General features: G+C 43.2%; 1 protein-coding gene across 3 annotated transcripts in view; it reads left to right on the plus strand.

Moving 5' to 3' along the window:
• The first annotated feature begins 56 nt into the window (after positions 1-56).
• Positions 57-13,702, plus strand: part of TENT4B (terminal nucleotidyltransferase 4B) — a 76,819-nt gene continuing 63,173 nt past the window's right edge. Inside the window, exon 1 of one of the 3 annotated variants that reach the window (XM_058707401.1) lies at positions 57-952. In XM_058707401.1, the coding sequence (XP_058563384.1) occupies positions 321-952 (632 nt within the window). In that variant the 5' untranslated portion in view covers positions 57-320. The remainder of the gene's footprint in view (positions 953-13,702) is intronic. The other 2 variants (XM_058707400.1, XM_058707399.1) reach the window with 2 other exon arrangements.

Here is a 13,702-nt window from a genome sequence, read left to right on the forward strand (position 1 = left end):
CGCCGCCGCCGCCGCTGCTGCCGCTTGCCCTACTCCAGAGCCGCCGCCGCCATTTGCACGGGGACCCCAGTGACAGGGGCTCGGCGGAGGGGCGGAGGGAGGGGGGTGGGCCCGCGGAGCCCCCGAGGGCGGGAGCGACGCCGCCGGCGCCGGCCGGGCTCCCTGCGCGACCGCGCCGCCCGCGGCGGGCCCCGAGCAGCAGTAGCAGCAGCAGCAGCAGCAGCAGCAGCCGCCGAGGCCGGGCGTGCGCCTGAGGCGCGGCGGCGGCGGCGGCCCTGCGGGCGGCCGGGAGGGGCGGGGGCAGCGGCCGCCGCCGTTTGATGGATCCGAGGATCGCCTGGTTCCAGCCAGAGCAGCTCGGACCGTCCAACAGTCTGTGGATGCAGATCTGGGAGACGACCCAGGGGCTGAGGAACCTCTACTTCAACCACCACTGTCACAGCAGCGGCGGTGCGAGCGGCGGCGGCGGCAGCAGCACGGCCACCGGCGGGAGCGGCAGCAGCACCGGCAGTCCGGGCGGCGCGGCCCCGGCCCCGGCCCCGGCCCAGGCCGGCATGTACCGCTCCGGGGAGCGCCTGCTGGGCGGCCACGCGCAGTCCGCGGAGCAGCGGGACTTCCTGCCCCTGGAGACGACCAACAACAACAACAACCACCACCAGCCCGCGGCCTGGGCCCGCCGGGCTGCCGCGGGCTCCTCGGCGTCCCCGTCCCCCTCCGTGTCCTCGTCCCCACACTCCTCCGCCGCCGTCCCCGCCGCGGAGCCCGCGGACCCGGCCTCGGGCAGCAGCAACAAGAGGAAGCGCGACAATAAGGCCAGCACCTACGGACTCAACTACAGCCTGCTGCAGCCCAGCGGAGGGCGGGCCGCGGGGGGCGGCCGGGCCGACGGCAGCGGGGGCGTGTACAGCGGGACCCCGTGGAAGCGGAGGAACTACAACCAGGGAGTCGTGGGGTGAGTGGTAGCCCTGCGGCCTGGTGGCCTGGCCCTTGCATACGCGCATCCGGGCACACGCCCACAGAAGGTGGATTAGGGGGAGCCTGGGCGAGGCCACCCCTCTTGGCCTGCCTTCGTTGCTGCTTCTGAGGGGGCTGATGGCCAGCCATCCCTCCATCCTTCCACCATTCACACCTTCCCCCACTCCATAGCGGTCCACACCTCCCCGCCCGCCCCCCCCCCCCCCCCCCCCCCAGCTTTCCAGGCCTTTTCTGGACATAACCTCCGCCATCCACACCCTCCCCTCACGTCCCTTAGTCATCCACACTCTCCCTCTTAACAGTCCACACCTTCCCCGGCCCCCTTATCTATCTACTCTTTGCTCCCATCCCCCCTATTCACACACACCTTCCCCATTCTCGCCCCTCCAATCCTCCCCATCTTGCTCCCCACCAGCACACCCCAAGATGAAATGTATTAGCATGGACAAATCATTGATTTCCTGAGAACATTCCTGTGTTAGTGCCATTTGATGGTACAGGACCTGGAGGTGCTTTCCTTGCCAAGAATAGAAACATCCAGAAAGCTCCTCCCCCTCCCCCAATCCCAAACAGGAATCATTTCAGCCCCGTAAGGCTTTGCCTGCTGTTGACCCTTTTGCCCATCTTTAATTTTTTTTATTAAAAAAAAAAGATCCTGCATTAACGTTGCTTTTTTTTCTGTGGGGATTGAGGAATGAGGTGACAGCTAAGTTTAGGCTGGTGGAGATGGTGAGCTCTTCTGAGGCCGATAGAACTTTCTAGGAGTTCATGGACCTTGGCTCCAGCTTCTTACTGTAAAGTTGTCATCCTGGCAGATACAGCCAATGCTTTTCGTTGTAGGGGGTAACTTTATGCTAATGAGTGAATGTTGCACCATTAATGACTTTCTGTTTAAAGTTCAGCTGTTACAAAATGGAATCTTACCTGATCCCTAGTGAACTATGTACATAAGCAGGGAATGTTTCCAGCTAGCTTTCCCTTCTAGAAGGGCCCCTGTGCTGGAATAGGTTCCTGAGTCATTTATATTTTGTAAAATAAAAATTTGGGCCGTGTGTGTGTGTTGTGTGTGTGTGTGTGTCGCTTGAGTATGGAGGATGAGCTTTCAAATTGCTTTTCATTTTTCAGATCCAGTTTTACATTGGGGGCTACAGTAGGCACATGAAATTACCATTAGTAATCTTTTGTGAAACGTTTTCTTAGATTCACCCATTCAGATCTGCCCTGCTTTGGCAAGCACAGACAGTTCTGTGTACCTTTTTGGAGGTCTGGGTAAAATGAGTTGGTGGGTTCCCATCTGCTTCTAGTGGGCTGGTGTCTGCTATATGCTACTATTACAACTCCCACCTTTTATGGAAAATGCAGTCCAGCGTTTTAGGACTGGCACGCTGGGGTTACATGTCAAACCTGTCCTCACTTTCCAGAGGGGAACCTTTTAGGGTTGAGTCCTCTGTTGCTATGCTTCAAGGGCGCTCTCCATGGTCATCACGTTTTAATAAAAGGCTCATGGGTTCCATCCTGTTAGCATTTCCAAGACAGAGCATAAACCTGTGGTTTAGCGACAAGCAAATTGATGTTTTGAAGGTTCTGGTAGTTTCATTTCACAGGAAAAGCTCCAGTTAGGCAATCACTGTCAACTAAAACCTTGGAGTTCCCTGGTTTCATTTTACCGAAGCTTTTGCATATATGTCTAGCAGAGATAGAGAAGAAATCCAGAATACTGGCTGCTCTTCTTTTTGACGGGTTAGAAATTGTCCTCTCCTCTACCTGCTATGTAATGTTGGGGATACTGTAAAAGGCTCACATTTGAACTTGTGTAGAGGCAGGATGTTCTTATTCCTGATTCAAATGTATTGCCCCCAAAGGGATTAAGGGGAGGAATTTCCATTTCCCAGATAGATTACTGTTTAAAAACTGATTCTAAACCTGTTTTTAAAACTGTTTATCACTTCATCAGACCTTCCATTCTTTTGGCTTTTCCTTTAGAGGATATCAGCAGTAAAATTTTCTATCAGGCAGTTCGTAAGAGTGTTTTTGTAAGAATGTCTGGGTGTTTAAAAATTCTTGTTTTGATTTGTGGGTCCTTATGTCTTGACTTTTCCAGAAGTTTTGCTATTTTTAGTACAGGTATTTAAAAATCTGAACTCACAGGGCATCTCAATGTTATGCTATGCTGAGATTAAATTTGCTAAAACTGTTACTAACATTCTGAGTTCTTGGGACTCACATTTAGCTGATAGGTCAACAACTGTAGTGGTTCCTGGCCTCTGAGCTGACAGTCCAGGTAGGGGAGGAGAAGGCAGGCAGCACATTGAACAACGGACTGGAACTCTAGGACAGCTGTATACATATACTGTCTCGCATCTTTGGTCTCTGTGATCTCTGCCTCAGCCAAAGTGGTCAGCGTACTCCCTGAACATTCCTAAGATACAGTTCAGTATCCTAAGATACTTCTCCATCGTCCAGGTCCTTGATTCTCTTGGTGTTCCTCCTTTGGACTCTTGAAGTACTTGCCTCACGCTCTTGCTGTAGCCTGCTTGTGGTTATTTTTCCTTTTATGTATATGTTTCCTCTTACCCACTAGGTCACTAGTTAGGATGGACATTTCTTAAATGTAGAGTATGATATTTGGATTTCATCCTGAAGCTTTCATATTCCTCTTTCAAAGTTAAATCCGTATAAGCTCACCATCTCAGCCTTCTCCATGTACCCGCAGAGCTAGGGGGGTTTGCTCATGTTCCTTTTTTCTTTTCCCCTCTTTTTAAAGTTGCTTTCAGTATTCTACTTCTTGGACTTCATTCTCCTCCAAGGCTGGCTGTGGTGTAGGAAGCAGTCCACCTGCTCCTTCTGGTTGTCCATGAAAATGAGCCATGAAACCCTTTTCAAAGATTTAATTGTTGATTACCATGGAGAAAGAAGCCATAACAAAAAGTGAACGCAGTTAACGTATGGAGATTCAGAGCCCTTGGTCCCGAGTCCCCCTGTCTCTAGAAACTTCTTGTGGAAGGTGCTTGGAGCTTCTCCAAGCTCATCAGGATAGGTTTGTGTTGGCTGCACTGCCAGATCTGTAGATATTTTTTTTCAAGGCTTCGATGACATGTTCAAAATAATGTTTTGGAGCAGGAATCTGATGGTGGGACATCAAGAAGACCCCGTTGGAAAACTTGGGCTTAAGGAATAATTTCTTGAACTGCAATGATGGGGATGGGAACTGGTAAAGAATGAATGAGTGTGAGAAATGCTGTAAGGTGAGGGTGGAGAGGATTCTGGCTCCCGGGTTCACTGATCACACCACAGCTTTGAACTAGAGTGGGGAAACGTTGCTTTTATTATTGCCAATAAAGGATGGGATTGTTGATTTGGAATGAAAAATACGGTGGGGTTTAGGTGGAACTGTCTAACAGGGAGTTGAAGTTTGGGGGCCAAGCCAAGGTGTAGTCTTTCCTGCAAGTGGGCCAGGTCCTTCCTCACATGCATTGTACACTGTATCACAGTAAGTCCAAGACGCTTCTTCAGCACTGGCATCGTGGCCTCTTTCTGCTGGTTTCTATACTGTGTGATCAATAGGTTGGTGTTGATGCTAGGCTCCAAAGTAAGTGATCCGATAGATTAACGTGGGTTGAGTATGAGAGAATTTAGAAGCCTTTTTCCAAGTGCTTGCTGTATTAATTTTTGTGCGTTCACAAATGTAATTCTTTAGTGAACTAGAATCTTCGGGTCTTTGAGTTTTGCTGCATTTTGGTACTGAAATGTGATTTCAGTAAGACAGGAAGTTTTCCTGAAACCAATACTACACTCTATGTTAGCTAATTGGATTTTAAATAAAACCTTGGAAGAAAAAAAAAAGACATTAGGTTTTCTACAGTGTTGATTCTATACTAACAGTGCAGTTTGTATTTGAGAATTCCCCCAAATCTGGTATGGTGTGTTCGACTAAGATACTTCATGCCACAACTCGTGTTCTGTCTAAAATCTGTGATCAGTGAACACTGTCACTGTCAGAATCCTTGGTATTTCAGGATGTGGTATCTTTTTCATCCCCTATTAAGTTTTTAGCTGTTGAAAAACAAAAGACTAGTGAGTAAATAGAGCTTTTTGGAGTCTACCTTGGGTTCCCGCAGAAGGTTTAGTATATATTGCAGTGAAGGAAGGATAGGAAGGGGATACTAGAAAAGTCCAAGGCAGTGGGGTAGCAGGGGGAGGGGAGAGGAGGCGGCTGAGTGCGTGTTAGAACAGTGCTGGTCCTGGTGTGACAGATGGCTTTATATCACGAATACTTCCATGAAACCCCTACTAATAAATCCTAGTGTTAGGAGTCCAGAAGAACCCATGGGAAGAAAATTTAGGGGCTCCCTTGCTGATATGGGACTGGTCAGATGGTTGTAGTTAGATATTCTTATACCTGCTGAAGCTGAGAAAAATTTCAGCCACTTTTTCTATGGAAAATAGAAAAGCAAGCTGTTGTGTAATTTCACTCAGCTTTCTATTCTTCCTTCTGTTGAATCCGTTGGAGTAATATTTAGTGGAGGAAACTATTTCAGGATCACACCCACGGCACTAGAGACTGGATGTATAATCACTTACGCACACATAGGTGTGGAGTAATCCTGAAGGGGGCTATAAACCAAAGAGGGTGCTAATTTGAAGAATTAGAATCTAGTTCCCAGCAGCTGGTCTGAGACTCCTGTCTTTGCTCTTTTCCTACAGAGCTGACCGGACAGCTCAGAGCCTGCTTGAGGAATTCAGAGGACTGCCGGTAGAATGTTCTTTCTGTCCTTAGGAATATTTGCTAGGGACTCAGCTGCTTCAGGACACCAGCATCGTCAAATTCATTTTACCATTTTGAACATGACATGGATTTTTTTTTTTCCCCTAAGAGAATATTGAAATTGAGGATGGCCCTGAGCTAGGCTTTACATTAATTTGGATTCGAACAGCAAGTGATATATCTGTTTTCATTTTTTAAGTTATTTGATGATCTAAGAGACTTTTGTATACTAAGGGCTTCAAGCCATATGGAGATTGAAGCTGGAGGTTTGAGGAAAAAATATGGAGATGTTTATGTTGTATACTGGCTTCTTACTCGAACACTTTCAAATCTGAAAAAAATCTTGCCATGTATGTAAGAGATTTTTCATGTGGTATCTGATAACTAAACTCAGGAATTCTAGTTTCAATCATTCTCTCTGCTGAAGTAGTTTGAATAGTCTGCAGAGCCCGTGTTTTCAAATTAGTTGATTTATTAAAAGTACTCAATGAAGTCAGAGTGCTCATGGTATATAGCGTTTTTACCATGTTCCAAATGCTGTGTTAAATTTTTTCTGTTTGCTGTATCAAGCTTCTCATGCGTAGCCCCATCTGATTGTTTTGTTTTGTTTTGTTTTGTTTTACTTTTTATTTTGAAATACAGATTGACAGAAAATTGCAAAAAACTGTACAGAGAGATCCCATCTTCCCTTCACCTAGTTTCATGCAGTGGTAACATCTTATATAACTATAGCTTCATAGCAAAACCAGGAAATTGACATTGTTACAATTCGTAGCCTTACTTAGATTTCCCCAGTTTTACATGCACTCATTTGTGTTTGTGTGTGTGTGTAGTTCTGTGCAATTTTATCATGTGTAGATTCGTGTGACACCCCCATGATCAAGGTACCATCACCTCAAAGATCCGTCATGCTACCCCTTTTTTCTCTTGCACACACCCACCCTCATCTCTAACCCTGAGCAGCCACTAATCTCTCCATCTCTCTAATTTTGTCATTTTGAAAGTGTTAGATAAATGGAATCACACAGTATGTTACTTTGGCTTTTTTCCTCTTACCATAATTCCTTTGAGATCTATCCAAATTGTTTCATGTATTAATAGTTCATTCCTTTTTAATGTTGAGTAGTATTCCAAAGTGTGGATGTACCACTGTTTGTTTAATGATTCACCCGTTGAAGGACATAACCCAAAAGTGTCCAGTTTTGGGCTGTTACAGATAAAGCTGCTATAAATATTCACATACACATTGTTATGTGAACATAAGGTTTCATGGGGGTGGGGGGATAAATGCCTAAAAGTGCTGGGTCATATGGTAAGTACATACTTAGTTTTGAAAGAAACTGCTAAACTCTCTTTTAGAGTTTTGTATCATATTACATGCCTACCAGCCCTGTGAGATCCAGTTTCTCTGCATCCTTGCCAGCATTGAGTGTTATCGCTGTTTTTTATTTTAGCTGTTCTGTTATAGGTAGTGATGGTTCATTGTGTTTTTATCATATTAACCTCATAAATAACCTCACCTAATTTTAACTTTAACTTTTGTTTAAAAACTTGTTGGCAGTATTGAGAATGTCCTTAATTAAAAATTTTTAAGTAAAACTCATTTTAACTTTTTCTTTGTTTTATCTTTGAAGTACTTTGCAGTGTTTCCTTTACATGTTGCTTTTTCTTAGAAACTAGTTAGAAACTAGTATGAAGTAGAGCTTTATTTTCATATTTAAAAAAAAACACGTAAAAGGGGCGCCTGGGTGGCTCAATCTGTTGAGTATCTGACTTTGGCTCAGGTTATGATCTCGTGGTCTGTGAGTTTGAGCCCCGCATCGGGCTCTGTGCTGACAGCTCAGAGTCTGGAGCCTGCTTTGGATTCTGTGTCTCCCTCTCTCTCTGCTCCTCCCCTGCTTACACTCTGTCTCTGTGTCTCTCTCTCTCTCTGTCAAAAATAAACATTAAAAAAAATTAAAGTCCCATCTTTAAAAAATAAATAAATAAAAATTAAAAAAATAAAAAAACATGTTAAAAAAAAACAACAACTGCAGAATTGATTTCAGAATTTAGAGTCCTGTCCTTTCATATGTTATGAGTAAGCTTTATTTTCTGTTGGCTTGGCTATATTTTGGGGAGTAAACACTATTGTTAGTGTTGGTTTTTGTTGTTGATGGTGAGGTTTTTTTTTTTAAATATAAATATAAATATAAATATAAATATAAATATAAATATAAATATAAATTTCATTTTTTAGAGAGAGGGAGAGACAGAATGTGAGTAGTGGAGGGACAAAAAGGCACAGAATCCGAAGCAGGCTCTAGGCTGTGTGAGCTGTCAGTGCAGAGCCTGATGTGGGGCTCAGACTCACAAACTGTGAAGTCATGACCTGAGCTGAAGTCAGACGCTTAACTGACTGAGTCACCCAGGCACCCCTAATATTTTTTTTAATGTTCATTTTATTTGAGAGAGAGAGAGAGAGAGAGAGACAAAGTGTGAGTGGGGGAGGGGAAGAGAGAGAGGGAGACAGAATCCAAGGCAGGCTCCAGGCTCCAAGCTGTCAGCACAGAGCCCAACGCAGGGCTCAAACTCATGAACTGCGAGATCATGACCTGAGCCAAAGTCAGACGCTTAACTGACTGAGCCACCCAAGTGCCCCAATGGTAAAGTTTTTCTACAGTATTTTTATATCTGAACAATGTGTTCAGACTGTGCAGAGTGAATACTTTATCTTCAAATTTATCCTAGAGTAAACTGTGTTTCATCAGAACCATTTTCTGGACTGAAATCTGGGACCTGGTCCCTCATTTTTCCCTTAGTGTTTTGATTTTGTTAAAATAACATTACTTGCAGTACCGTCAAGTGTTATAAATTTCTGCCAAAGCAAGAATAAGAATCTGTTAGGATCGTAGTCATAGAGGTTTAAAAGTTAATTTCCAATGATTGGTATTTAATGAAGTGTTAGGTGTCTGATGACGTTCGAAATTTTGATATCTTTATTCCTTGAAGTTAGTTATTCATCCTTTTTTTACTTCTTTGTGTGAGGTGTTAATACCACTGCCCCTTAGAATACTTGTTTTTAAAATCAACATAAAGGAGTGCCTGGGTGGCTCAGTCGGTCGAGCCTCCAACTTTGGCTTAGGTCATGATCTCACAGTTCATGAGTTGGAGCCCTGTATTGGGCTCTCTGCTGTCAGCACGGAGCCTGCTTTAGATCCTCTGTTTGGATCCTCGATCCCTCTCTGTCTCTGACCCTCCCCCCCTTCTCCTTTTCTCTCTTTCTCAAAAATAAGATAAACATTTAAAAATAAATAAACAAAATCAACATATAGTTTAAATACGACTAATTAATACTAATTACCAAGAAACTGGAAAATATACCTAAACCAAAGAAGTAAAAAAATAGCCTCCATAATACTATTGCCAGGATATAAACTACTGTTAATATATTGGTGTGAATATTTTTAAATTTTTAGTATACATATACATATATTTCCTTTTTTCTTTTTATTAATATGGACTTCTATTGTGAGTATACTTAGAATTTATTTTCTAGTGCAAAGAGTTAAAAAAAATTGTTTTAAATAATGAAAATTTATTGTCTCACAATCTGGAGTCCAGAAGTTAGAACTGATTTTACCCTAAGATTGTTTTCTTCTTTGGGAGAAGGGCATTAGAATATTGTGGGCCTACTTTTTTTGACTGAAAAAAAAATTATTAATAGGACAAACATCTTTCATGTAAAATTTCTTTCTTTTTTAAAAATTTTTTTTTAACATTTTTTATTTTATTTTTGAGAGAGACAGAGACAGAGTGCAAGCTGGGGAGGGGCAGAGCTAGGGAGACATAGAATCCAAAGCAGGCTCCAGGCTCTGAGCTGTCGGCACAGAGCCCGATGCGGGGCTCAAACCCACAAACCGTGAGATCATGACCTGAGCTGAAGTCAGATGCTTAACTGGCTGAGCCACCCAGGCACCCTAAAATTTATTTCTAAGGCAATTTTTAATACCTCATTACCTTTAGTAGGACTCTGTGTACCTGCTGTGTGTGGGCATGGTATTCCATGGATTTAATGCACCTTAATTTATTTCACTGATCCCCCCCCACCCCCCGTTGGACATTTACTTTGTTTCCAATTTTTTGTTTTGTATAAAAATCACGCTAAAATTTTTTTTTAATGTTTTTATTTATTTTTGAGAGAGAGACAGAGTGAGCAGGAGAGGGGCAGATAGAGAGAGGGAGACACAGAATCCAAAGCAGGCTCCAGGCTCCGACCTGTCAGCACAGAGCCTGACGCAGGGCTTGAACTCACAAGCCATGAGATAGGACCTGAGCTGAAGTCTGGACGCTCAAACCGACTGAGCCACCCAGGTGGCCCTAAAAATCGCATTTTTAGATGAGCCTTTGCTCCAGACAGGATTATTTCTTTCATTTTCTACTATTTTAACCGAGATGTAATTCACATGCCATCAAATTCACCCTTTTAAGATGTACAGTTCAGGGGTTTTAGAATAACACAGGATTGTATAACCATCTCTGTTACCTAATTCCAGAACATTTTCATCACCCCAGAAAGAAACCCCATACCCATTATCAGTCCCCATTCTACCTTTCCCCCTCAGCCCCTGGCAAACCCATACAGACTTTCTCTTGCTATGGATTTGTTATTCTGAACATTTCATAAGAATGGAATCATGTTGGGTTGCCTTGGTGGCTCAGTCAGTGAAGTGTCCGACTCAGGATCTTGGCTCAGGTAATGATCTCACGGTTCATGGGATTGAGCCCCATGTCGGGCTCTGTGCTAACAGTGCAGAGCCTGCTCGAGTTCTCTCTCCCTCTCGCTCTGCCCCTCCCCTGCTCTCTCTCTCAAGTAAATAAACTTTAAAAAAGCCCTTAAAAAAAGGAATGGAATCATCCTATCATATGTAGCTTTTTGTGTCTAGCTGCTTTTACTTAGTGTAATGTTCTCACAGTTCGTCGTGTTGTCGCACGTGTCCGTATTTAATTCCTTTTGGTGGCTGAATTTTCCATTGTATAATACACCACATTTTGTGTGTCCATTTGTCATTTGAGGGGTAATGGGATTGTTCCCACTTTTTGGCTATTAGAAATAGCGCTGCGATGGACGTTTATATACAAGTTTGCATGTGGACATACGTTTCTATTTCTCTTGGGTAAATACCTAGGAGTGGAATTGCTGGATCATATAAAGCAGCTGTAACATTTTTTGTTCCCACCAGCAACGTATGAAGTTCCCAGTTTCTCCATGTTTTTATCAGCTTATTTCATTATCTGTGTTTTCAATTATGACCATCCTAGTGGGTGTAAAGTAGTATGTCAGTGTGGTTTTGATTTGCATTTGTCAAAAACTAATGGTGAACATCTTTTCATGTGCTTTTATAGGCCCTTTTTTAGTTGGGTTGTCTTTTTGTTGAGTTATAAGGGTTCTTAAAATATTCTAGATACTAGACCCTTATTAGATAAATGATTTGCAGGTACTTCTCCCTTTCTGTGGATTGTCTTTTTACTTTCTTGATAGGTTCTTTGAAGTACAGGGGTTTTTGTTGTTGTTTTTTTCTATTTTATAAATTCCAGTTTATCATTTTTTTCTCTTGCTTGTGCTTTAGGTGTCATAGCCAAGAAACCACTGCCTAATCCAAGATCATGAAAATTAACCCTATGGTTTACTTCCAGGAGTCTTACGGTTTTAGCTCTTACATTTAGGTCTTTTTTTTTTTTTTAATTTTGTTTATTTTTAAAAAATAATCTCTCTGCTCAACATGGGGCTCAAATTCACGACCCTGAGATCAAGAGTTCCATGTTCTTTTTTTTTTTTTTTTTTTCAATGTTTATTTATTTTTGAGACACAGAGAGACAGAGCATGAACGGGGGAGGGTCAGAGAGAGGGGGACACAGAATCTGAAACAGGCTCCAGGCTCCGAGCTGTCAGCACAGAGCCCGATGCGGGGCTCAAACCCACAGACTGCGAGATCATGACCTGAGCCGAAGTCGGCCACTTAACCGACTGAGCCACCCAGGCGCCCCAAGAGTTCCATGTTCTTAGTATTTTATTTTATTTTTTTAGAGAAAGCATGAGCAGGAGAGAAGGGCAGAAGAAGGGAGAAAGAATCTCAAGCAGGCTCCACACTGAGCCTGATGTGGGTTCTGCCCAGTGTGGGACCTGGGATCATGACCTGAACTGAAATCAAGAGTTGGACACTCAACTGACTGAGCCACCCAGGCACCCTAAAGAATTGCCTGTTCTACCGACCCTCACATTTAGGTCTTAGATCCATTTTGAGTTCATCTTTTGTATATGGTGTGAGGTACAGATCCAGCTTCATTCTTTTGCCTGTGGAGATGCAGTTATCTCAGTACCATGGGTTAAAGACTATGCTTTCTGTGTGAATTGTCTTGACACATAGTTTTAGACTGGAGGGTGTTTGTATCTCGTAAGGCTTTTGCACCCTTTCTTGTGGAAAGATTGGGTCAGCTGTGTGTAAGAGTCCCAGTTTCCCCTAAACCCTCCCAGTGCTAAATATTAAATTACTAGGGGCGCCTGGGTGGCTTGGTCGGTTAAGCGTCCGACTTTGGCTCAGGTCATGATCTCACAGTCTGTGAGTTCGAGCCCTGCATCGGGCTCTGTGCTGACAGCTCAGAGCCTGGAGGCTGTTTCAGATTCTGTGTCTCCCTCTCTCTCTGCCCCTCCCCTGTTCATGCTTTGTCTCTCTCTGTCTCAAAAATAAGTAAACGTTTAAAAAAAATTTAAAAAAATAAATATTAAATTACTAAAACCAATATAAAGAAAACAGTTTATGCCAATTTTATAGGGGAAAATAGTATTTTACTGATGTAATTTGTATATACCTTCACATTAATTGGCTATTTATTAATTTTGTTTGAATTTCTTATTTTCCTAGCCTAGCTCTTTTCTTTTTTAAAATTAAAAAAAAAGATTTATTTTTGGGGAGAGTGCAAGCGGGGGAAGGTCGGCAGAGAGAAAGGGATAGAGGATCTGAAGCAGGCTCTACGCTGACAGGCTGACAGCAGTGAGCCCCATGTGGGGCTCCAGTTCATGAACTACAAGATCATGACCTGAGCTGAAGTGGGACGCTCAACCAACTGAGCCACCCAGGTGCCCCTCTTTTTTTTGTTTTGCTTTTTGTTTTGTTTTTAAAAAGCCTTAGTCACTATTGAGATCAAACTCCAAACCTACATATTTTTTTTTTAATTTACATCCAAATTAGTTAGCATATAGTGCAACAATGATTTCAGGAGTAGATTCCTTAGTGCCCCTTCCCCATTTAGCCCATCCCCCTTCCCACACCCCTTCCAGCAACCCTCAGTTTGTTCTCCATATTTATGTGTCTCTTCTGTTTTGTCCCCTTCCCTGTTTTTATATTATTTCTGTTTCCCTTCCCTTATGTTCATCTGTTTTGCCTCTTAAAGTCCTCATATGAGTGAAGTCATATGATTTTTGTCTTTCTCTGACTAATTTCACTTATCATAACACCCTCCAGTTCCATCCACGTAGTTGCAAACGGCAAGATTTCATTCTTTTTGATTGCCGAGTAATACTCCATTGTATATCTATACCATATCTTCTTTATCCATTCATCCATCAATGGACATTTGGGCTCTTTCCATACTTTGGCTATTGTGGATAGTGCTGCTATAAACATGGGGGTGCATGTGTCCCTTCAAAACAGCACACCTGTATCCCTTGGATAAATGCTTAGTAGTGCAATTGCTGGGTCGTAGGGTAGTTCTATTTTAGTTTTTTGAGGAACCTCCATACTGTTTTCCAAAGTGGCTGCACCAGCTTGCATTCCCACCAACAATGCAAAAGAGATCCTCTTTCTCCACATCCTCGCCAATATCTGTTGTTGCCTGAGTTGTTAATGTGAGCCATTCTGACAGGTGTAAGGTGGTATCTCATTGTGGTTTTGATTTGTATTTTCCTGATGATGAGTGACGTTG

This window comes from Neofelis nebulosa, chromosome 17 (genome assembly GCF_028018385.1).
Source record: "Neofelis nebulosa isolate mNeoNeb1 chromosome 17, mNeoNeb1.pri, whole genome shotgun sequence".
NCBI lineage: Eukaryota > Metazoa > Chordata > Mammalia > Carnivora > Felidae > Neofelis > Neofelis nebulosa.